The 25,526-nt window shown below is 42.8% G+C and overlaps 1 protein-coding gene across 3 annotated transcripts in view; it reads right to left on the bottom strand.

Moving 5' to 3' along the window:
* pot1 (protection of telomeres 1 homolog) overlaps positions 1-25,526 on the bottom strand; it is a 331,735-nt gene that overhangs the window by 264,994 nt on the left and 41,215 nt on the right. For 2 of the 3 annotated variants that reach the window (XM_072552656.1, XM_072552657.1), the window contains exon 2: positions 7,922-8,055. In XM_072552656.1, the coding sequence (XP_072408757.1) occupies positions 7,922-8,044 (123 nt within the window). In that variant the 5' untranslated portion in view covers positions 8,045-8,055. The remainder of the gene's footprint in view (positions 1-7,921; positions 8,056-25,526) is intronic. The other variant, XM_072552655.1, reaches the window with a different exon arrangement.

Here is a 25,526-nt window from a genome sequence, read left to right as displayed (position 1 = left end):
AGCAGGCATTTTAGTCTGGACATTGCATCTGTTGGAAGCTCTGCACAGCACCGTGGAAGTTTTACAGAATTGAAAGTCCTTTCGAATGACAAGTCTTTGCTGAATGTGCAAGAAAAGCCTGCTTCCGTTTCCAGATGGTTCTGTGGTTTTCATCGTGGTGTGCTGTGTTACCAATGGAGTCCAAAACACTGGGACTTATGGGTGACCTTTGCTGTCGGATTAATGGTAGAAGATGCAGAGAGATTCTCCTTCTACTTCCAGATTAACAGGAAACCCTTGGGCCACCCATCGTGGCAATTATGAAGTTTCTATCCAACTCAGGCATCCAGAGGAAGCTCAAACTTCAGAGAGTTTGCTCCATTCTTTCCATCGTGTCATTCTCTAGAGAATACATCCTGGCGTCAGAGCTAATTCGTACCTACATGACCATATTTCTGAAATGCATTTGAAAAATTATCTTCAACTACAAATATTAGAGCAAAACAGCATGCTGGCATTTTGTTATCACTCGGCCTTGGCTAGATGTTTTCAACAGTGCCTGTATTTATTGCCCATTCCTAATCCTTCTGGATGGTGGGCTTTCCTCTCGCAACACTGGTGACGAAAGGGCTCCCACGTTATTGTTAGTGTCCAAAGACTTTGATGGAACAGCTACGCCGTCTGGATGGTGAGACAGCTCTAAGGAAATCGGGAAAGGATTCCGCACCCGTCCTTGTGGGCAAAGCGGAGTTGGATGCTTTAGAGGGTCTTGCCAAGAAGCCTTGGCAACTCACTGCACCCTGTACATAAAGCATCCTGTAGCCACTGTACCCTGATAACAAAAGAGTGGATGTACAGCATCGTTCACAAGTTGATGATCAACTAAAGTGATGAAGAGGGATGAGGGTTTGGTTATTTAATCAGCACTGGATGCAATGAATCTGGTTAAGTTCTTGCTCAGCAATCATTTTGGAGAAGACCCAACAGTAATGGCACTGAAAGAAGAAGTGAAATGTCTCTATCCTGAAAACATGCCCCTTGCCTAATACTTAAATGGTGCAGATGCTATTTGCCATTGCCAGCCAAGCCTGGATGGTATCTAGTTCTTCCTTGATATGAACATTAACTGATTCATTATTGTAGTAAATACAGAAGATGGCTGAACCAAATGATCATCGCAGAGGTGATTGAGCTTCGACAACCAAAACCAATGGGCAGCACAGCACTGCGCCAGAGACCCGGGTTCAATTCCCACCTCAGGCGACTGACAGTGTGAAGTTTGCACGTTCTCCCCGTGTCTGCGTGGGTTTCCTCCGGGTGCTCCAGTTTCCTCCCACAATCCAAAAATGTGCAGGTTAGGTGAATTGGCCATGCTAAATTGCCCGTAGTGTTAGGTGAATGGGTAAATGTAGGGGTCTGGGTGGGTTGTGCTTTGGCGGGTCAGTGTGGACTTGTTGGGCCAAAGGGCCTGTTTCCACACTAAGTAATCTAATCTAATCCCCCTCCATCCACTCAGTAGTGCTCCCCAGCAGTTTTAATAGGGTTCCTGTTATTTAGCTTCAGTAGAACTTACACAGAGACATAACAGATACAAAGTCAAGGAGAAAGAGATTACATACAGTACTAAAGCATGTGGTCAGAAAGCTGCATTTTAATGGTTTTGAAGATGCTTTTGTAAGGATTCTTTTAGAATACTAAGTTCAATTCTGGTCTCCCTGTGATAGGAAAGATGGCGTTAAACTTGAAGGGGCTCAGAAAAGATTTATGAGGATGTTGCCGGGGTTGGAGGGTTTGAGTTATTGGGAGAAACCGAATAGGCTGGGGCTTTTTTCCCGGGAGGCGTCGGAGGCTGAGGGGTGACCTTACAGAGGTTTAGGAAATCATGTGGGGCATGGCCAAGGTCTTTTGCCCAAGGGAGAGGAGTCCAAAACTAAAGGGCATAGGTTTAAAATGAGAGGAAAAACATAAAAGGGACCTGGGGGGTCAGCTTTTTCAAACAGAAGGTGGTGCTCAAATGGATCAAGCTGCCAAAGGAAGTGGTGGAGGCTGGTACGATTACATTTAAAAGGCAACTGGATGGGTAAATGAATAGGAACGGTTGAAAGGGATATGGGCCAAATGCTGGCAAATGGGAATAGATCAGTTGAGATACCTGGTCGGCATGGACGAATTAGACCGAAGGGTCTGTTTCTGTGCTCTATTACTGTGTGTGTGTGTGTGTGTGTGTGTGTGTGTGAGAGAGAGAGAGAGAGAGAGAGAGACAGAGGGGGATTTCAAGGCAGGCAATGCTGCGAGTGAACGGGTGGGTGGGGGAAGAGGTTGATGGAATAATCTGCAGGAAATCTGGATAGAAAGGGTTGGAATCAGAGTAACTGGGATTTTGTAAGTGGATTGCAGGATTAGAGAGCTTTCATTGAAGCAGGCAGCTCTGGAAGATTTAAATACAAGGAACAGAATTTCAAATTAAAGGCACGTGGTTCCAGGACCCAAAGTAGATCAGCAAGGACATCGCAAATATGAAATAGTCCCGTGGAGTGGAACAGCTTTTCAGGTGAATTGAGATCAATGGGAAATGTATCATTTGAGTGTGACCAGAGGAGCACAGGATGATTCAAATGAGTGTAGTTTGGGCACAAGGCAGGTGATACTGCAGAGGATAAAGGGTCAGAAGCTCAGTCCAGGGATGACTAGCTCACCAAGGCTGAAGTAGATGTTCAGTTTAAGATAATAGCTAACAAGGGGATGGTTGTAATCGGACAAGTTTTTCAACAGACGTGGAGAACAGGACATTCTCAGCATTCAGCTGTAGTTACACACAAGACTAGACGTTGGACAAGCAATAGAACAAATAGAACATAGAACAATACAGCACAGAACAGGCCCTTCGGCCCACGATGTTGTGCCGAACTTCTAACCTAGATTAAGCACCCATCCATGTACCTATCCAAATGCCGCTTAAAGGTCGCCAATTATTCTGACTCTACCCAGAGAGTGGTGGGGGCATGGAATGCGCTGCCCGTGGGAGTGGTAAAGAACCCACCCCTGACATCTCCCCTATACCTTCCACCCTTCACCTTAAATTTATGTCCCCTTGTAACACTCTGTTGTACCCGGGGAAAAAGTTTCTGACTGTCTACTCTATCTATTCCTCTGATCATCTTATAAACCTCTATCAAGTCACCCCTCATCCTTCGCCGTTCCAACAAGAAAAGGCCGAGAACTCTCAACCTATCCTCAAACGACCTATTCTCCATTCCAGGCAACATCCTGGTAAATCTTCTCTGCACCCTCTCCAAAGCTTCCACATCTTTCCGAAAGTGAGGCGACCAAAACTGCACACAGTACTCCAACTGTGGCCTAACCAAAGTCCTGTACAGCTGCAACATCACTTCACGACTCTTGAATTCAATCCCTCTGCTAATGAACGATAATACTCCATAGGCCTTCTTACAAACTCTATCCACTTGAGTGGCAACTTTCAAAGATCTATGTACATAGACCCCAAGATCACTCTGTTCCTCCACCTGACTAAGAACCCTACCATTAACCCTGTATTCCGCATTCTTATTTGTTCTTCCAAAATGGGCAACCTCACACTTGGCAGGGTTGAACTCCATCTGCCACTCCTCAGCCCAGCTCTGCATCATATCTAAGTCCCTTTGCAAACGACAAATGCCCTCCTCACTGTCCACAACTCCACCTATCTTCGTATCATCTGCAAATTTACTGACCCACCCTTCGACTCCCTCATCTAAGTCATTAATAAAAATTACAAACAGCAGAGGACCCAGAACTGATCCCTGCGGAACTCCACTTGTAACTGGGCTCCAGGCTGAATATTTACCATCTACCACCACTCTCTGACTTCGACCGGTTAGCCAGTTTTCTATCCAATTGGCCAAATTTCCCTCTATCCCATGCCTCCTGACTTTCCGCATAAGCCTACCATGGGGAACCTTATCAAATGCCTTACTAAAATCCATGTACACTACATCCACTGCTCTACCCTCATCCACATGCTTGGTCACCTCCTCGAAGAATTCAATAAGACTTGTAAGGCAAGACCTACCCTTCACAAATCCGTGCTGGCTGTCCCTAATCAAGCAGTGTCTTTCCAAATACTCATAAATTTTATCCCTCAGTACCCTTTCCATTACTTTGCCTACCACAGAAGTAAGACTAACTGGCCTGTAATTCCCGGGGTTATCCCTATTCCCTTTTTTGAACAGGGGCACAACATTCGCTACTCTCCAGTCCCCTGGTACCACCCCCGTTGCCAGTGAAGACGAGAAGATCATTGCCAATGGTACTGCAATTTCCTGTCTTGCTTCCCACATAATCCTAGGATATATCCCGTCAGGCCTGGGGGACTTGTCTATCCTCAAGTTGTTCAAAATGTCCAACACATCTTCCTTCCTAACAAGTATCTTTTCTAGCTTAACAGTCCGTTTCACGGTCCCTCTCGTTCATAAATACTGAAGAGAAGTACTTGTTCAAGACCTCTCCTATCTCTTCTGACTCAATACACAGTCTCCCACTACTGTCCTTGATCGGACCTACCCTCGTTCTCGTCATTCTCAGGTTTCTCACATACGCATAAAATGCCTTGGGGTTATCCTTGATCCTATCCGCCAAGGATTTTTCATGCCCTCTCTTAGCTCTCCTAATCCCTTTCTTCAGGTCCCTTCTGGCTATCCTGTATCCCTCCACTGCTCTGTCTGAACCCTGTTTCCTCAACCTTATGTAAGCCTCCTTCTTCCTCTTTACTAGACATTCAACCTCCCTCGTCAACCAAGGCTCCCTCACACGACCATTTCTTTCCTGCCTGATAGGTACATACATATCATGGACACATCGTATCTGCTCCTTGAAAAAGTTCCACATTTCCACCACATCCTTCCCTGACAGCTTATGCTCCCAACGTATGCTCCTCAAATCCTGTCTTACAGCATCGTAATTTCCCTTCCCCCAATTGTAAAATCTACCTGGTTGTGCGCACCTCTCTCTCTCCATAACCAAGGTGAAAGTCACAGAATTGTGGTCACCATCACCAAAATGTTCACCCAGTAACAAGCCCACCACTTGTCCCAGTTCATTACCGAGTACCAAATCCAATATGGCCTCCCCTCTGGTTGGACAATCTACATACTGCGTTAGAAAAGCTTCCTGGACACACTGCACAAACACCGCCCCATCCAATCTACTTGATCTAAAGAGCTTCCAATCAATATTTGGGAAGTTGAAGTCGCCCATGACTACGGCCCTGTGGCTTCTGCACCTTTCCAAAATCTGTTTCCCAATCTGTTTCTCCACATCTCTGCTGCTATTGGGGGGCCTATAGTAAACACCCAACAAGGTGATTGCACCTTTCCTATTTCTGACTTCAGCCCATACTACCTCCAGAGGCAGATCCCCCTCAAACTTCCTTTCTGCAGCCATTACACCATTTCTAATTAGCAATGCCACCCCCCCTCCTTTTTTACCACCCTCCCTAATCTTACTGAAACATCTGTAACCACGAACCTCCAACAGCCATTCCTGCCCCTCATCTATCCACGTTTCCGTGATGGCCACAACATCGTAGTCCCAGGTACCGATCCACGCCTTAAGTTCACCCACCTTATTTCTGATACTCCTTGCGTTGAAGTATACGCACTTGAGCCCATCTCTGTGTCCGCAAGTAGTCCCTGTCAGTGCTACCTTCTCCACAGCCTCCCTACAGTCTTGGGCATCCTGACACACAGCTAGCTTACTTGCTGGACTACAAGTCCGGATCCCATCCCCCTGCCAAATTAGTTTAAACCCCCCCGAAGAGTGCTAGCAAACCTACCTCCCAGGATATTGGTGCCCTTCTGGTTCAGGTGCAACCCGTCCTGTTTGTACAGGTCCCACCTTCCTCAGAATGCAGTCCAATTGTCCAAATATCTGAAGCCCTCCCTCCTACACCATCCTTGCAGCCACGTGTTCAACTGCACTGTCTCCCTATTCTTTGCCTCACTGTCACGTGGGCAACAACCCAGAGATGATGATTCTGTCTGTCCTAGCTTTTAGCTTCCAGCCTAACTCCCTTGAGCTCTTGAATGACCTCCTGACAACACAATCTGACAACACAAAGCTGTGGAATGTTAAAAGGCAGGTGGAGAATGACATATTACATCATTTAAAAATATTCAGCATCTCAGACGGACTGACAAACCATGGATGGAGAGCATGATCTACAAAAATGGACAGTCTTTGACAACACTGTTTGACTTGTAACACCAGAGGGCACAGTACAAAATGCTGTCAAGTCATCGGAACCCTAAATTCAACATTCTAAATTAACCCACAGCCTGACAGAAAAAGGGTCAAATTCATTTAAATAGCAGCCAGCAGCTATTGGCTACAGAGAACAGTGGAAAAGAGGTCACAAAGGTTCAGGGGGAACCAGTTACAACAGCCCATGGGTTGTGTATTGGAGAAGTATCAATCAGACTTTCTGGCAGCTTGACTTCCGGCCAGTACCTGAGAACGTGCACTTTAGACCTTCCCGACATGGCCACAGAGAATAGAGTTAGTGCAACCCCATTGGATGCTTTGAATGGCATATATTACCCCATTGACCAAAGGCCACAGAACATTTGGAAAGATCCAGGGTGAGGGGAGGGGACAAAACACATATCTGGAAGACCCCCTCTCAGTGAAGATACAAGATACACGACAGGACTCAGTGGAAGCACGTGCATAACCTGCTGGTCTTCCAGAGCAAGGAGCTGACTTCGACTGTGTGTCGCAGACTGGCACATTCCAAGGTCCAGGACTACATGCTGAGATATGCCCTAAAGCTTGGGGAAGCTGCTTCCAAGGCACAGTGGGTAAAGACCAGCATCTAATGTCTTTCTTTCAAAATTAAAGGGGAGTCCGTTCAGTTATCTGGTCCTCCCTTCTGTCTCAAATGTAAGTAAATATAATTTTGTATTGGTTAGAAATGCTTGGGTTCTGTTTGCTCTCCATATGCAAAGACTGTATAAAATCGAACTGCTCTAGTAACCATTCATGGCTACAAAGATTTTTTGAACATTTTTTGAAATAAAACAAAAGTGCAACGACCTAAGATGACCCAGAAGAAGATCCACTCTGACCTGCGGGACCCACTTTAATAGAAAGAGACTAGCCCTACATTGGAGTGGAAGGAGAGTCCAATGGTCCAACTCCAAAATGTGGATCATTGAGGGTAATATCCTTTCTCAGACAGATAGAGCTAGACAGAGAGTAAAGATTGTGGGAATTTCACAAACGCTCACGTGGTGGTTTTAGTAGGAAGCATTTTATTTCCAAAATAGAGTTGAACTGCAAACCAAATTCTGAATCCTTCTGTCTAATTAGCCAAAAGAGCGCTTGAGTAAAATGTTTTAAACATTTAAACTGGTCAAAGAGTGCAAAACATGGACAAGAAAATTTAACAAGGCTTCTTTAGAAACCGAAATTGGATGAAGTCAAGACTCGCCTCGATCGCAAAATCCAAAATTTCAAATACCTGTGTCATTTAAAAAACTCCGTACTGGCTCAGAACAGAACAGTTTGTTTAAGAAAATTTGCAGAGTTTTAAACATCAGGTCAATATAATTTGCTATCTTTATTATCCGGTGGATGTAGACTCTGCCTATCATTCCAACCAAAATGGTTTTAATGGATATGATTTGCTGAAATCAAAATTACAAACCATCAATTGCCAAGAGATTACGACAAAAATGAAACTGATTTATCCATTAAATGTTGTTGTAAGTTTGAAGTGCTTATCTGTTCAAGGCAAAACTGTGCCATAAATATGCATTTCAAGTGTTCAAGACCCATAACCAGCACTTTTTCTGATGAAACTGGAATTTCAATCAATTGCATAATAATTGTTGTAAGGGTTAGAGCATGCTCAGCCAAGACCCACAGAGACAGGGACAGAACTTACCTCAACATACTTATCGTCATAGGCAGAAGACAACTGTAGCTTATCAAATTCAATCCGTTGCATATGGCTGGGGAGTTGTGTTTCAATCAGACCATCAGACTCTTTCAGCTGCTGAAATGGCATGGCCAATCCTACTGACGAAGAAAGAATGAAGTCAAATTGAAAGTACATCAGTATAGTAACAGATTTAGAAATTACTCAGCAACAAAATACATTAGGTTCAATCAGGACAAAAATATGCAAGTAAAATACTCCATATGCACCCATAGTTCCATCTGATGAACCCGGACATGAAACATCCAAACACATGGAGAGTGCCCTATTGATGAACATAAACAGAAACTATGTTCAGCTACAATGTAAAACCCAACAGATCCTTCAATTATACTGACTTGCTTTCTCCCAAATACTGGTGATACAATTTTCTATGTAAAACAAATTGTAGAAATTTGAAATGATCAAAACGCTAGGGATCTTGGAACAGTTGGAGCTTTCAAGATGGAAACCAAAAGAATTCTGTTGGCTATGTATACAAAGTAATACAGAGCAAAGCAGAATAAATGGAACAAAGGTGCACATGGGGCAACAAAATACATGACCAGCGCTTGAAGACCCCAAAGGCATTCGTATCACTGGATGTAGGTTTGCTCGCTCAGCTGGAAGGTTCATTTTTAGATGTTTCATCACCATACTAGGCAACATCATCAGTGAGCCTTCGGATGAAGGACTGGTGGTATGGCCCGTTTTCTATTTAATGTTTCCTTGGATTAGTGATGCCATTTCCTGTGGTGATGTAATTTCCTTTTTTTCTCTCAGGGGGTGGTAAATGGGATCCAACCCGATATCAGGGTTCTTAGCAGAGGCAGTATTGCAGAGACGCCAACAAACAGCTCTGCCAATCATCCAACCTGAACTTTGGGTCCGCTACATGGATGATACCTTTGTCATCACTAAATGAAACAAATTAAAGGAAACCTTCAAGACCATCAATGATACCTTTACTGGCAGAAAATTCACTAAGGAGGAGGAAACAATAACAAACTGCCATTCCTAGATGACACAGTAGAGTGAACAGCTAATGGGAAACTTCAAACCAGCGTCTACAGGAAAACAACACATACAGACCAAATACTGAACTACAGGAGCGATCATCCCAACATCCACAAACGATGCTGCATTAGAATATTATTTCAATGAGCCAGCACACACAGCAGCACAGAGGAACTACACAGTACATTCAAAAAGAATGGGTACCCAATGAACACAGTCCGCCGATTTCTTAGCAACAAACGCAAACAAGCAGACAAAACGTCCAGAAACCCGAGCCACTCTCCCCTACACCAAAGACATCCCAGAAATGACTGCCAGACTACTCAGACCTCTTGGCATCATGGTAGCCTACAAACCCACCAACACACTAAAACAGCAGCTAATGAACTTGAAAGCCCTATACAGACAAGCAAAACAAATGTCATTTATAAAATATCTTGCAAGAACTGTAACAAACACTACATTGCACAAACAGGCAGAAAACTAGCCACCAGGATACATGAACACCAACTCACCACAAAAGGACATGACCCTCTCTCACTAGTGTCTTTACATACAGATAAAGGAGGACACCACTTCAACTGGAACAACGTATCCATCCTAGGACAAGTCAAACAAATACACACATGAGAATTCCTAGAAGCATGGCATTCCAACCGGAACTCTATCAACGAACACATCGGCTTGGATCACATTTACCACTCCCTGAGAAACAGAACAGGAAATGACGTCACCAGCCCAAGGAAACTTAAGCACGTAAATAGAAAGTGGGCTATACCACCAGTGCTTCATCCAGAGCTCACTAATGATGTTACCTAGTATGGTGACGAAATGTCTGAAAATTAACCTTCCAGCTCAGCGAGCAAACTGACATCCAGAACCTCAACCTGAGCTACAAATCTTCTCGAAACTCGCAAATTCGTATCACTTATTAGATGTGGATCAACCAAATTCACGACATCCTGACAGCCAATGCTCAACTCTTCAAGGAGTTTAACCCACAAATAGGTAAAGATGCACGTTTGATCCTTGGACAATGTTGAGAAAGTTGAACAAAGCCAGCTTTTATTGGAAGGAAGGTTTGTTGTAAGGAAAGTTAGCCTGTCTGTCCATTGGCTAGGGAAATGGGGGAAAAATACCGGGCAAGTCTTGGCTCATCAAGATGCATGGCCCCTGCTATAAATAGTGTGTGTGGACACCAGACAAGGACACATCACTTCTCCCCTCTAGCAACAAACACTCACTAACACTCAGGAGGTGAATAAAGACCCAATTCCTGAACAGACTAAAGAATCATGTAGTACCTGTGAAAGTGGACCCTAATAGACTTAGACGGCACTTTTGAGGACCCCAGGGTATCCCAAAGCACTGCACAGCCAATTAAATATTTCTCAAATACAGCCTTTACTGTAACATAATGTGCACAGCAAAGGACTAAAGCAACAAGGTGATAGTGACATCAAGAGATGTTTAGCATTGTTAAAGGAACAAATAGTGAACAGGGCACAGGCAAAAACTAGTCTGTTCTTCTTTGAAACAGGACTTCCAAATTGGTGGGATTGGTGGGATTATTTACACTTAGCAGAGAGGAAAGATGGGACCGAGAGTAAATGCTTCCTATGTCTGACACTGCAGAGTTCCTAGCTCCTTACTGCACTGAAATAAGGGTTTGGGTTTTGTGCTCAACCCTTTGAAGTCAGATTTCCACCCAAAATGTTCTGTCACAGAGGCATGAGTGCTATCACTAAGCTACAGCAAGAACAGAGTGAGATGGAGTGGTGGAATGGAAGGATGAGAGGCAGAGCAAATGTCACGACACCTATATGGTGATAAAGAGAGACTGGAACTACTGCATCATAAAGAACAAATAATACCAGTGCTTTAACAGTTAAAACTAGAAATGAAGTATAATTAAACACCTTCCTCTGTCCCACCACAAGCTCTGATTGCTCGGTGCCTCCAACTGAGAGAACAATCTAAGTAACAGTATGTGCACCTTGCTGGTTTTGATGACAGCTTATCGCTTGATGAAACAGCCAGAATGAGGTGAAAACCATCAACAGAAAAACCAACAGCATTTCTGGGGTCATTACAATCAGCACTGAACCTAAAGCAAGCGGTCATCTGCTTCCTCCAGGTTGTGTCTGCAAATCAGAACCTTCATTTTTGTAAAAGGAATATTTTGTAGGTGCCCATTCAGCAGCGTGTGTGCTCATCTTACTTCAGAAAACAATCCACTGTAACACACTGAAACCTCACACTCTGTTCACTGAGAACCTATTAAAAGGGCACAATCTCTTTAAAATACTTGAATGGAAAGCAAAGAGGTCGTGCAGAAATGTTGTGGACCATTTTCAGTGTGAAAACAAGCTAGAAATATGTTACATCATTGATTTATGTCATTATGGGAGCATATGTAGCTAATAATAGTATAAGAGTTGTGATGTCATGTTGCGGTTGTATAGGACATTGGTTAGGCCACTTTTGGAATACTGCATTCAATTCTGATCTCCCTGCTATAGGAAGGACGATGTGAAACTTGAAAGGGTTCAGAAAAGATTTACAAGGACATTGCCAGGCTTGGAGGGTTTGAGCTATAAGGAGAGGTTGAATAGGATGGGGCGGTTTTCCCTGGAGCATCAGAGGCTGACATTTATAAAATCACGAGGGGCAAAGATAGGGTGAATAGCCAAGTTTTTTCCCCAGAGTAGGGGAGTCTGAAACCAGAGGGGAAAGATTTGAAAGGGACCTAAAGGACAGAAGGCAGTGCGTTTATGGAATGAGCTGCCAGAGGAAGTGGAGGAGGCTGGTACAATTACAACATTCAAAAGGCATCTGGATGGGTATACGAATAGGAATTATGTATAAATGAATCAAAACCTGCATCCCCATTTTCAGTGATTAAGACTTAATAGCGATGTAAGTTTGCCCAATATATCACTTCAGTTGTAGGTCACTTTGATCTTTTATTTTACATTCTGCGTCCTATGATGCTGCCCCATCCCCCCTTCCCCTCGCTACCTGAAGCAGCAAGACAAAAGTTTGTACTTCCAAATAAACCTGTTGGACTCTAACCTGGTGTTGTGTGATTTTTAAACTTTGTCCATCCCAGTCCAACACCAATACCTCCACATCAACAGGAAGGATTTAGAGGGATATGAGCCACATGCTGGCAAATAGGATTAAATTATCTTGTCAGCATGGATGAGTTAACCGAAAGGGTCTGTTTCCATGCTACCCAGCTTTATGACCCGATGACTCTACAGTAAATCCTTACAACACCGAATCAGCACTTTAGGTCCCCATTGCAAATTTTCACCATGCTGGCTCCTCACAATTTTAATTGACTATTACTTTATTCAAAGGATCTACCTTCCAACTGAAGCAGATTGCGCCAAACACAACAAACTGATTTGTTCGAGACATGACCTATTTCCAATTGTAATCAGAAACTTTAAAAGACCTGTGTTGGGACAAGAGCAGTAGTTTTTTTTCTCTCAAAGTTTGCTGAAGGGTTAGCAGGCTGGACAGATGGACTTAAAACACCACTTGGAAAGTAGTTAGCAGAAGCCTTGCAGTGCTCAATAATTCACAGCAAGCATCAGAGTTTGTATTGTTCACATACCCAGAGTTAATGCAAAACAAATTCTGCACGACACAAGTAAAACGAACATGAATTTGACTCTGGGCCATTTTCCAAGGTGCAAAACAAACAGGTTTTTGTGACCTGGCAGTGTAGAGTTATACATAATAGTGAGGAAAAACAAGGAGGTAACATACAATACAAAACCCTGCCACATAGGAGGTCAGTTAATCTACTGCAACTATGCCAGCTTGTGTGAAAGAACTATCCAATTAACTCCACTCTGTTCTTTTCCATAGTTCTGAAATGTTTTCTTTTTCAAATATTTACTTAATTCCTTTACAAAAGTTGCAATCGAAGCTGTTTATACCACACTTCCAGGATAAGCCATGCAAATCCAAAATAGGGCATTTCATATAAGGAAATCCTCATCTGTCTTCTCATATTTAATTCTGGTTAGTGCCTACTCTGGTGGTGGAAACAGGTGCTCTTTACCTAGGCTATACAAAAAAAGGACCTCATGGATTTTGAAATACTTTTATTGAATCTGCCTTTCTGCTAAAAGGAGAACAATTGCAGCTTCTCCCATCAATTAGTCTACAAGTGCTGCAGTCCTCTTATCATGACAGGTAAACCTTCTGTACTCCTTCTCCAAGATATTGCATTACTGAGCGTGATGCAGGGCTTATTCTACATCCCCCTCCTCCTCATAATTGTCAACATGACCAACCAGAAACAAACTGTAGTGAGATACGAGTCAGTCACCTTGTTTTATTACTATCACAGAAGCTGCTTTTTCATATTTCAAAAATATATTTTAATCTTAAAAATACCTTTATATACAAACACAGTCACAAAAGTAGTTCAGTTCCGTACTGAAGCATATGGAGAAATAAACACACACTGGAGTCTGATTTGATCCAGCAAACAAATCGATGGCATTTCTTACTTGTTGAAGATTATACTGGAGGCATGGGGGGGGGGGGGGGGGGGGTGGGGCTCCGATAACTGAACAGACCCCCGTTTAACTTTGGCAGAAAGGCCTCACACTGCAGTGATGGCAAGGGGTGTGAATGCTGAGGGTGATGGACAGGCTACCAATCGAGCTGACTGCTTTGGCTTGGATGTTGTTAAGCAACTTGAGTGTTGTTGGAGCTGCACCCACTCAGGTAAGTGGGTAATATTCCATCACACTCCCATCTTGTACATTATCAATGACAGACAGGGGATTCGGGAGTTGAGTCACCTCAAAGTTCCCCAACTCTTATGTGCACTCGGGAGATTCACGTCTGAGAGAAAAATAAATCCCACAGGAACAAATCAGAACAGTGAGTGTGTGTCGTGTGTGTGTGTCTATCTCCAACGCAGAGAGAGAGAGAAAAATAATAGTGTGAACTTCTATCACACAGCTTCCTTGAGGCCAGAACTCTGTGTCTGACCAGAAGGAGTTTAATCCCCAGGATATCTGATACTAAATGATACACTGTGGTGGGTTGCAATAAAAACCATTACATCAACACACAGGTGGAAGAGTTTAGCGATGTAGCTGAACCATTAAAACAAATAAACTCTGCTCCAGTGAACAGTTACAACAAAGCCCTGACACTAAGAAACTCTTTGCGGAAAGTCAGAACTAATTCATTTTCTTCAAATTGCAGAAAAAATATAAATTTATCAAGATGTATACATCACAGCTTATGTGTTTCATTTCCATCATGAAACTTCACTGAAGATTTTCAGATATGCCGCCGGATGACTGAACAGGTTTTGTTTCCCATAATCTTTATTTTCTTTCACACCCACTCCCAACAACTGTTTTAGCATTTATATTCCATCCGTAGCCATGCAAAGAAACAGCAACATGCATCTTTATGAAGAAACAATCTTTGCCATTCTGACAGGCGTCTCTTAAAACCAAAGCTTTTGACATTTCTTCCTCAACCAACTCCACCAAAACCTGCCAATTATCTCATGAAGACTTCTGGAAGCTTCATGAGTGCAACTTGGTTTCATGCATTGCAATTTGTTTGAATCTCAGATGCCAAAAAAACCCAATGTAGAATCACAGAATCCCTACAGTGTGGAACCAGGCCATTTTTGGCTCTTTGAGTCTACAATGACCCTCCGAAGAGCAGCCCACCCAGAACCCAACTGCTACCCAATCCCTGTAACCCTGCATTTCCCCACCTAACCTACACATCCCTGAACACTATAGACAATTTAGCACGGCCAATCCATCTAACCTGCACACCTTTGGACTGTGAGAGGAAACAGAAGACATGGGGAGAATGTGCAAACTCCACACAGTTTCATTATTGAGGTGCGTTCATTTGGTCTTTGCTTTTTATCTTCAGATGCGTAATACATTGACCCAGGAGTAATGTTTACTGACACCCACAAGTCAAACTAGCTTGAAAGACTTTCTTTCTTACAGAGATGAGGAGATTGATGTTTTTCATGTGTTATGCAGTTAAAGTACTGGAAAGGGAGAACATACAAAATGCACTGTGATCCTCTACTGTTACGAAGTATCCTTTGAAGAATGGGGAATCCTTACTGCTACGTATTAGACATTGCAATCCCACCTGATTGCAAACAGTTGTTATCTGATCATAAATCACAAGTCCCAGGATATGCTTCATTCCATGACATGTACATGCTGCAAATTCTGAGCTGTTGCTTCAGAAATTAGCCTTCAAGAGCATATGTTTGTGAGCCACAGAATTAGTGCGGTGTCAGACAATCCACTCTCGTGCAAGTTTACAGGGTTGTGTTACAATTCACTGCAAGACAAGATCAGTTTAATTCCATGTAACTATCTCACAATTAATTAACCACAGCAACCAGGCAAGAGTTCAAACTCCACGCCAGTTCGATACAACCCAAAAATTCAGCACTGAAACAATCCATGCCCATATGCAGCAAAATCTGGACAGCATTCTGACTTGGGTTGACAACTGCAAGTCACATCTGTGCCACTCAAGCACCAGGAAACAGCCATCTCAGACATGAGAAAATCTAATCATATCCCCTTACGTTCAATTGCATATCTATCACCAAATCTCCAACAATCGACATCTTGGGGGTTACCATTGACCAGAAACTGAACTAGACAAACCTCCTGAACAGGGCTTTTGCCCGAAACGGCGATTCTCCTGTTCCTTGGATGCTGCCTGACCTGCTGCGCTTTTCCAGCAACACATTTTCAGCTCAAACCTCCTGAGCACTGTGGTTACAAGAGTACGTCAGAGACTAAGAATTCCACAGCACCAACCCACCCCCTGACTCTCAAAATATGTCCAACCATTGGCAAAGGATAAGTCAGGAGTGTGATGAAATACACTCCATTTGCCGTGGACAGGCATAGCTCCAACAACACAAGAAGTTTCATACCATCCAGGACAAAGCAGCCTACTTGATTGGCACCAAATCCACAAACATTCACTCCCTGCACCACAGAAGAACAGGAGCAGTACTGTGAACCACCTACAAAATGCTTTGCACACACATTTCATTTAAGTTCCCAACCACTGTACACCGCGTTTCTAATTAAAATGCTAAACACAAGAACATCCGTCAAGACTTGAGCCAGATTGAAGCTATAGTTGTTACTGGGAACTTGATCTACAGGCAGAACATGGAGTCCACACCAACAACCTGAATGGAATCATGTTGTGGCAACACATCCAACACTAGATTTATAACTAGTTAGGGCCAACTTTAATGACAAGCAAATTTGGACAGCAGATGGTTATGGAGGGTGGGGGGACTGAGGTGGCCCACTCAAAATAACCCCAGGAACTGCACTGGATATTATTTAGATAGCGACTACAGTAACTATACTTTACGGCACATGAAAGGAGCTTATGGAAGGAACACAATAAAAGATGCGAAGTGTAGCAGGTCCTTGATCAGTTGGGGAAGTGGCAGACCCATGTCAAATGCAGTTTGATGCAGATAAGTTTCAGGGCTTGCAATCTGGAAGGTCAAATCAAGGTAGAAGTTTCATGGTGAATGGTAGGGCTTTAAGGAATGAAGTGCAACAGAGGGGCCTTGGAGATCAGGTTCATGGTTCTCTGAAAGTGGAATCTGGTATGAAGGGAAGGTTTTACGAGCAAAGGGTGAGGGCCTTGAGGCGGTTTTCATTACAGAGAAGAAGGTTGAGAGGTGACTTAATTGAGAAATATATGATAATCAGAGGGTGGACACTGAGAGCCTTTTCCCTCGGATGGTGATGGCTAGCACGAGGGGACATAGCTTTAAATTGAGGGATAATAGATATAGGACAGATGTCAGAGGTAGTTTCTTTACTCAGAGAATAGTCGGGGCGTGGAACACACTGCCTGCAACAGTGGCAGACTCAACAACCTTACGGGCATTTAAATGGTCTTTGGATAGACATATGAATGAGAATAGAATAGGGTAGGTTAGATGGGCTTCAGATTGGTTTCACAGGTTGGCGCAACATCGAGGGCCAAAGGGCCTGTAATCCGCTGTAATGTTCTATGCGGGAATGATCACGGTTATGTACAGTGGGTTAAGAATACTGATTATCTAAAACATTCTGAATTTACTTCATTTTACAAGAAAGGATAGATAAAGTACAGCCATCATATGCACCTGATTGTGCATGATTCAAGTAGCAGGTCACACTTTTGTGTAGTACCTGGAGAGAGAAGTCTGAAAATAGACAGACATGGGAGACAAGCTATGGTTCAATAACATTTCACCCTTGCTTTCTGTCAAGTGAGTAGGATAGATTTTACTTGTGAGTTTTCTTTTCATTGTATGAGTCTGCTGCAAGTTTCTCAAATACCAGAGGGTGGGAGGGTGAGTCAATTGTGCTGAGGTGATTATTGATGATCTAAGTGGTTGACTGCTGGGCCCGCTTTTTAAGAGTGTTTTGTCCCCCCTCCTTGAGGAGGCTGTACAGTGCAATTGAGTTCATCAGACGCTTCAATCCCTGAATTTAATCACTGTCTTTTACACTATCAGATATTATAATCAGCAGCATCTCTTCAGTCAACCAGTCAAAAATAATTTTGCTTGTGCAGTCTCACTACAGGGAAGAAAAAGAAATAGCGAAAGAAAGCAACCTTGCTTCTGGAAGTAAAAAGCTATAGAGGGTGAAAATTGCACTCAACACTCTCTGCTCTCCCAACTACACAGAGGATGCCACTTTTATACTGGCTTCCACAATACCATCACCTCTCCTTCCAGCCTCACTGCATCACTGCATCACTGCATCACTGCATCACTGCATCTAATTATACACCATCCAACTCCACACTGGTTAGCTTAAGAATTGTCTCCTCAGGCAAAAAATACAAATGATTGATTTGCCAGAGGAAAGACACAATCAAACAATGGCACTTTAATGAAAACGGAGGGCGCTGGAGAAACTCAGCAGGTCTGGCAGCACTTGTACAGTGAGAAACTGAGTTAACATTTCACATCCAACTTAATTTGTTCAAGGAGGAGTCAATGACATCTTACTGTTGTGCCAATGCACATGGAGTAAGGAATAATCAGCAGCCATAACCATTATGAATTATGATGTGGAGGTGCCAGTATTAGACTGGGGTAGACAAAGTTAAAAATCACACAACACCAGTTTATGATCCAAAAGCTTGTACTTCCAAATAAACCTGTTGGACTATAGTTGAAGAGTGTGATGCTGGAAAAGCACAGCTTGCCAGGCAGCATCAGAGGAGATTTCCAGCACCACACTCTTCAACTCTGATCTCCAGCATCTGCAGTCCTCACTTTCTCTTGCTGGACTATAACTTGGCATTTTGAATTCATATCGCTGCTATCTCCATAGAGACTCACAACTTTAAAATCACCTTTGACTTACTGGCTAAAAAGGTTTGACAAGAAAAATTCCAAGATGTAGATGGCACAGTAGATGACACTGAATGAAGACCTCAGGACTATGACCAAGTTGTTGAGCCATGATATGTTATGATCCAATGTGTGTAATCATCCTAGCTCTGGACTCTGGGCACGTGCAGGCATTTTGGTCATATGGAGGTCAGGTCTATGCCACCCCAAAGTGATGGGTGGACAGGCAATGGCATCATGCAACATGGGGTAATCTCTCCTGCATTTGCTCCACCTGCTTTCACAATAGAAGGACAGAAAGAAGTGTGATCAGTTCTCTCTGCAGACAGAAGCTCAGTGACATAGCCCAGTCTGCAACCACAGCCAGCAAACAGAGAGATATTGCAAGTATCATCTAACCCAATCTGACACCTAAAGGTCGATGGCCATGGTCACTTCCACAGCCAGCACCAGTAGTGTTTCTCCCTGCTCCGAGGATGCAGTGCTGGCTGTCTTAAGTGGCAGATTTCATCGAATACCAGAAAGTTGTCCGAGAGGCTGTGCTCCATTAAGATCCTGGATGGAACCCTTCTCCTGATTCTCCCCCTTCTTTGACTAGCTCACCCAGCTCTGTACCATCTGCATTCTTGTCACAATGCCACAAGCCAGGGAGGCTGACCCATACGGGGTGAAGGGTTCTAATCAGAAGGTGACTCCAAGTCTGCACCATGTCTTCAGAATCTGCCATGCTAGTCCCTGTCAACTTTAGCCACCTCCAATAGTAGCAAACACCTCAATAAACTTCGCAACCAGCAACTAACCCCAAAGTATTTGACTCCCCTTGCAAGCTGACAGGAGTGGCAGGGTTAAGGTTCTGCTGAACAAAGGCCAAAAAGGGAAGGGCAGGCAACAATTCAATGTTATAAAATTAAAACTGAGCACAGCGGATGCTGGAGATCTGAAACAAAACAAGAAAGTGCTGCAGAAGCTCAGCGGGTGTGGCAGCATCTGTGGGGAGAGAAGCAGAGAGATGACATTCGACATTCCAAACAAGAGTCATGGAAACATTAAGTCTGTTTTTCTCTCCATAGATGTTGCCAGACCTGCTAAGTTTCTCCAGTACTTTTTGGTTTTTTGACATTCTTCAATGTTAAACGCTGACTGACACCTTGGTCTACCTACTTGGCATTGTATCAGTGCGGACTTCCTGTGCCCATCAGCACCTTCATCCAAATACCATCCAGTTCAAGAGAGAGAGAGTGAGAGAGTGAGAGAGTGAGAGAGAACATATGTGTGTACATGTGTACACTTACGTGTGTGTACATGATATATGTGTGCGTGTATGTACGTATGTGCATGTGTGTGTACATGTATACGTGTGTGTGTGTGTGCGTGTGCGCATGTGTACACATGTGTAACACAAGGAATCAAAGCAGCACTCTGTGCACCAAAAACACAAGGGCTCAGCACACCCAAACTTTACAATAGGAGATTTCATATGTCCACTATTTTTCTGTAATTAGTGAACAAATCATAAACAGTGCAGCAGGATGCAAGTTTCACTCACCCATAAATACATCTTATTAAAAGTCTGAGAACATCGGAACCTGTGCTGTATTTCCGAAAACCCTTCTTTGAATTGGACTGATTCCAACGGATTAAAAAAAATGTTGGTTTCAAAACAGAATAGCAAAGCTTGAGGTGTTGGAGTGAAATCCCTTTCTCTGCAATCTGAAGGAGCCGGTTCCTCCCAGGGGTTGGAAATGGAAGGCAGTTAGGATGAAAGCTTTTACACACCAGTATCCACAAGTTAATTCCAGGGCCTTTGTTCTTTATCGGATACAAGCGCGCAACATCTTGCGTCTCAACTGGTTACGCATTACTGTGCTGTTTTTGGAAGCAAATAAATTAAACAAAATGCCAATGGGTGTCTGAAAGGTACAAATAAGACATTTTGCAGAAATGTCACACAAGAAAAATGAAAATGCAGTTCCAAATTTCAAGGAGATAACTCCAAGTCATTTTAAATGTGCTTGGTGCTCATGGCTGATTAATTAAGGTGACAGGGGAAACCTAATTATCTATCCTGAACTCAGTTGAGGACTGTGTAACTAATGCACTCCTCTTAATTTCAGCTTTACAGAGCACACAGCTTGTTTCCCACTCATGTATAGAAAATGTAATCAGGCTCATGATGGCTGGTACTGATCATTCCTTGCATCAGGAGCCATCAGAAGTTTCAATGGATAATTTTAAAACATGAGGCAACAGTGTGAAATCAAAGTGGTTCTCTCCTTAATGTAAAATAATAAACGGTGACTCTTTCAGAAGGCATTTCACACTCACTTTACATTGTTTGGACAATTTCATTCATGCCACCATTAGCTTCAGCTCAATGCAAAATTCTTTCATTATCAAATAATATTGTAGATAATAATAAAACCCTTATTATCTGGCATGCATGGGGAACTGGTAACACTGATAAATCAAAAAATACCAGTTAACAGAGTTATTTTTACCAACTGAATACAGCACAATATCTGTAGCAAGGAATAAAGTGTGAAATCAAAATGCCGGTATGCAGGAAATAAAGAACCGTCCTATTTTTATTTTGAATCGTCAAAAGTGTAGTAAAATGAAGTGTTAAACAAAACAACAAAAGGAACTAAACACCAGTATCTCTTACAACTGTATTTGAAGATGTAGAAAGTACAGGATACTGAATCCTAGTAAAAGGTCGAGATGCTTTACTAAATAAATCCCTAATGTCAGCTTGACAATTTGCTTTCTGCCTTTTCTTCATCAAAGCAGAGTGCAGACTACACAATTGCAAAACCTCTTTTGCAGAGTAACATCTGCCCATCAGCAAATTTAATCAACTTAGCAAAAGCTGAAGCAGCATTTGTCCAAGTTAGTTTCCCCTCTTCATTGGAATTACCTTCTGACCTAAGAATTCACAATACTTCCCAAAATTGCTGCATCATGAAGCATCAGCCTCTTCGTCAGCTTCAACCTACTCGTCAATCTGATATTTGCGAACTTTGCTGATTGGGTGTGTAGGAAGAGTATCATTCAGATTTCCACAATTCTGCACAATGTATTAGTTCAATGTGATACACCAAATACTTCAAAATCCTCTTTGTCAAAACAGCATTCCATAGACAAAACACTGGGTAACAGTTTTCTCCAAACCATCCTCAATGTGGCCCTTTTCACACGGTGGCACTGTGGCTCAGTGGTTAGCACTGCAGCCTCACAGCACCAGGGACCCGGGTTCGATTCCACTCTCGGGCGACTAGATGTGTGGAGTTTGCAATTTCTCCTTGTGTCTGCGTGGGTTTCCTCCGGTTGCTCTGGTTTCCTCCCACAGTCCAAAGATGTGCACGACAGGTGATTTGGCCATGCTAAATTGCCCATAGTGTTGGGTGCATTAGTCAGAGGGAAATGGGTCTGGGTGGGTTACTCTTCGGAGGGTTGGTGTAGACTGGTTGGGCCGAAGAGCCTGTTTCCACACTGTAGGAAATCTAATCTAATCCAAATTACCAATGGCATCTTGTCTGCTCTAGACTGAAAGTTTTCTATATAATGTCTTCATAATCAGCTAACTTTCTCAAGAAATGTTTTCCTTACTGACAGTTCATATTCTGGACAACAGACCAGTCCATAGGTCAAATTAATGAGGTTTGAGTAGACAAATTGTAAAAATGTTAACTCAGATTCGGGAGGGTGAGCTCGACACTTTAAATTTGTGCCCTCTGGTGTTCAAACACCTCATGAACAGGATCGGTTTCACTCCATCCACCTTGTCCAGAGACAACATGATTTTGAAAACTTCTTCAGATCTCCTGTTGGCCTTCTCTCCAAGAACAAAAAAGTACTAAAAAAAAAAGTTCATTATCTTCGGACATCTTTTGTATAATGTTATTTCACTGCAGATGCAAAAACGCATTGAAACCATTCTTGTAAAATATCTTGGTTCACTCATGCATGCATAGTAAATTGCAGATAACTGCATCGTTAAATGACCCAAGCTTTAAGTTTATCAACCACCAAAAGCTTTGCTTGATGCAAGCCTGCAGCATTTGCACATGTAAGCACTACAATTCAATCTTTATTCTTTTTAAAATCAGTAGAGCACATCCACTCACATCTGCTAGGGTTGGATTTGGCAAATACGTCAACTTTAACCAGCTTCATCTACGTTATAAATTTAGTCAAGGGGATAGATTTTGCAGCTTTATGTTCAGCCAATCTTTCATTCACTAGATTCATCGAATAAGGTTTTAATTGGGAAAGCTGCCCATTAAAAAGAATGCACATGATTTAGTCAACACCATTTTCCCATGACTTTTTATTTGCCTTTTCAATGAGTAATCAGCCAGAGATAGGGACACCCTCCACTCATTTCAGAGTAACCACTACTATAAAACACTGGCTTGCTGCTCTAACTTAAAACAGAGAGACCTAGTCATTCAGGCACATCATTCTTTGAAATTTGCGTCACAGGAAGACAGGGTGATTAAGGCGGCATTTAGCACGCTTGCCTTCATTGCTTAGACCTTTGAGGAGAAAAGGTGGGATGCCATGTTGAAGTTGTACAGGACGTTGGTGAGGCCTCTTCTGGGTTACTGCACGCAATTCTGGTCGCCCTGCTATAGGAAGGATATTATTAAATTGGAGAGGGTTCAGAGAAAGATTTACCAGGTTCTTGCCAGGAATGGAGGGTTTGAGATATAAAAATAGACTAGAAAGACTGGGAGTGTTTTCATTGGAGCATATGAGGCAGAGAGGTGACCTTAGTGAGGTTTATAAAATCATGAGGAGCAAAGATAAGGTGAATGACGAGGGTCTTTCCCGTAGGGTGGGGGATACCAGAAATAGCAGGCATATTTTTATGGTGAGAGCAGAAAGACTTAAAAAGGAAATGGGGGGTAACTTTTCTTTTAACACAGAGAGTGGTTCAAGGGTGGAATGAGCTGCCAGAGAAAGCGGTGGGGTGCAGGTACAGTTACAACGTTTAAAGGACACAATAATGTTACACTTCTTATTGCTCTGTTCCCTGCCTTACTGGATGCAATACTGGCAGGATGGTGCATATAGTTCACGCACTTGATAAATTAAAAATTAAAATGGCAGCAATGGACAACACGGACATCAGCACCTCTACCCGAAAGCTTGCCAAACCACATCGAGGTGACCCGGGAAATCGTCAGGTTCTGCACAACTTCGGAATGGTTTCCAGTTGGTGAAGTGACAATCACATTCAGGGAATACTAGAAATTTCTATTCTTTATGAAATCTGATTGGTAGAGCGTTACATACCATTTGTCTTGGTATGAAGATGTGGATATCATGCAATTTTAAGAAAGTTAAAAGCTAGCAGAACTACCTGACAACATTAAGTGTTCTGAATAAGATATAATGTAACATGTGGTCCGGCAGCTAGGGTGGCTGATTGCCTGGAGACAGAAACAAATTTGAATGCAGTTTAAATTATACACCCCAAACAAGCCAAACTCCAATCAAGTTAGAATTGAGTATATTGACAATATTAAAAGCCAATGATACAACCCGATGCTTAGAGGGTATAAGACCGGGGAACATTAAACAGTTGGGAGGAGAACTGCCAAACTACCAACACAGGCAGACTGCCTGCAGAATAGCTCTCTTACAGGTACCTTTATCAATCAATCAATAACCTGTGAAACAGAAATCCAAAAGAAGACAAAGGAAGATACAAACAGAAGATTCAACAGCTTGCTGGTTTTGAAATTTAATTTATTAAGTAAATCTTAATTGGGGATTTTATCAAACTAGTATTGTGGAAGGGTTAGAGATAGGTTAGAGAAGGGAGTTGTATATAGTTGTTAGTTAATTACTCTCTGTTATACTTTAAGGAATAAAGTTGTTAATTTTTACTTTAAATAGTGACCTTTGGGATAGTTCTTGGCCTCTCAAATTTTAACAGATTACCACAGGGGGGTAAATCTTTTCTGTGTCGCTGGTTTAAAATAGTGCAGGGGAGGGAGGGGGGTGTTTACCCTATGTCGTTACAGTTTACAGCACTGCCAGAAATATAGTCCTTCCTTTTTCAAAGTGGGCATTGCCTTCACTGGTGAAAACAAATTTGAATAATGTAAGGTGCTGTTGCTGATTTATACAGGGCTGAGAGGGTTAATACTAAGGAATGTCACAAGCACAACAGAGTCAGAGTTCTACAACATGGAAAGAGACCCTTTGATCCACTTGTCCATGCCGACCCGATATCCGAACCTAATCTAGTCCCATTTGCCAGCACTTGGCCTATATCCCTCTATTCATATACCCATGTATGCCATTTAAATGATGTAATTGTACCAGCCTTCACCGCTGCCTCTGGCAGCTCATCCCATGTATGCACCACCCTCTGCGTGGAAAAAGTTGCCCCTTAGGTCCCTTTTAAATCTTTCCTCTCTTCACTGAAGCCAATGCCTTCTGGTTCTGGACCCCCAGGGAAAATCTACTGTAATGACAACATATGGACTTGTGACAAAGCAGCTCAGAATCTCAAAGGAGGGAGACATAATTTCTGGTCCTCCTGTTACATCTCTCTGCGGTGGAGTGCTGGAAGTCAAGACTCTCAACTACTGGGAGTTAACGATTTCATAAAAGTGTGCGGAGTTCCCCATTTACCTGTCTTTTTAGACTCAGGCTGCCAGAAAGCAATATCTCATTTCTGAACTGAACAAACATTCCCGTTTATTACAAATAAATTGACTCCAACTCTTCACAGAGGAGATAGTGAGGACTGCAGATGCTGGAAAGTCAAAGTCGATAAAGTGTGGCACTGGAAAAGCACAGCAGATCAAGCAGCATCCGAGGAGCAAGAGAGTCGACATTTTGGGCATAAACCCTTCATCAGTCCTGAACGAGTGTTGATGCTCTAGTTTGAGGTACAGTGAGAGATATGCCACACCAGGATGGTATAAGTTGTGGCTGAATACAATCCTGTTGTTTTGGATGGCCCACACTACCTCATGAAGCATAGTTTTGAAACACCGGATCTGTTCGACATCTCTCTCATTTCGCCAGACGACACAATACAATATATCCTTGGTGTGAATACAGGATTTCACTTGCATAAGAACGGTGTACTGGACTCCTACCACT

The sequence above is a fragment of the Chiloscyllium punctatum genome, chromosome 32 (genome assembly GCF_047496795.1).
Source record: "Chiloscyllium punctatum isolate Juve2018m chromosome 32, sChiPun1.3, whole genome shotgun sequence".
NCBI lineage: Eukaryota > Metazoa > Chordata > Chondrichthyes > Orectolobiformes > Hemiscylliidae > Chiloscyllium > Chiloscyllium punctatum.
Note: the sequence above shows the minus strand (reverse complement) of the source record. Positions and strands in the feature narration are given on the sequence as shown.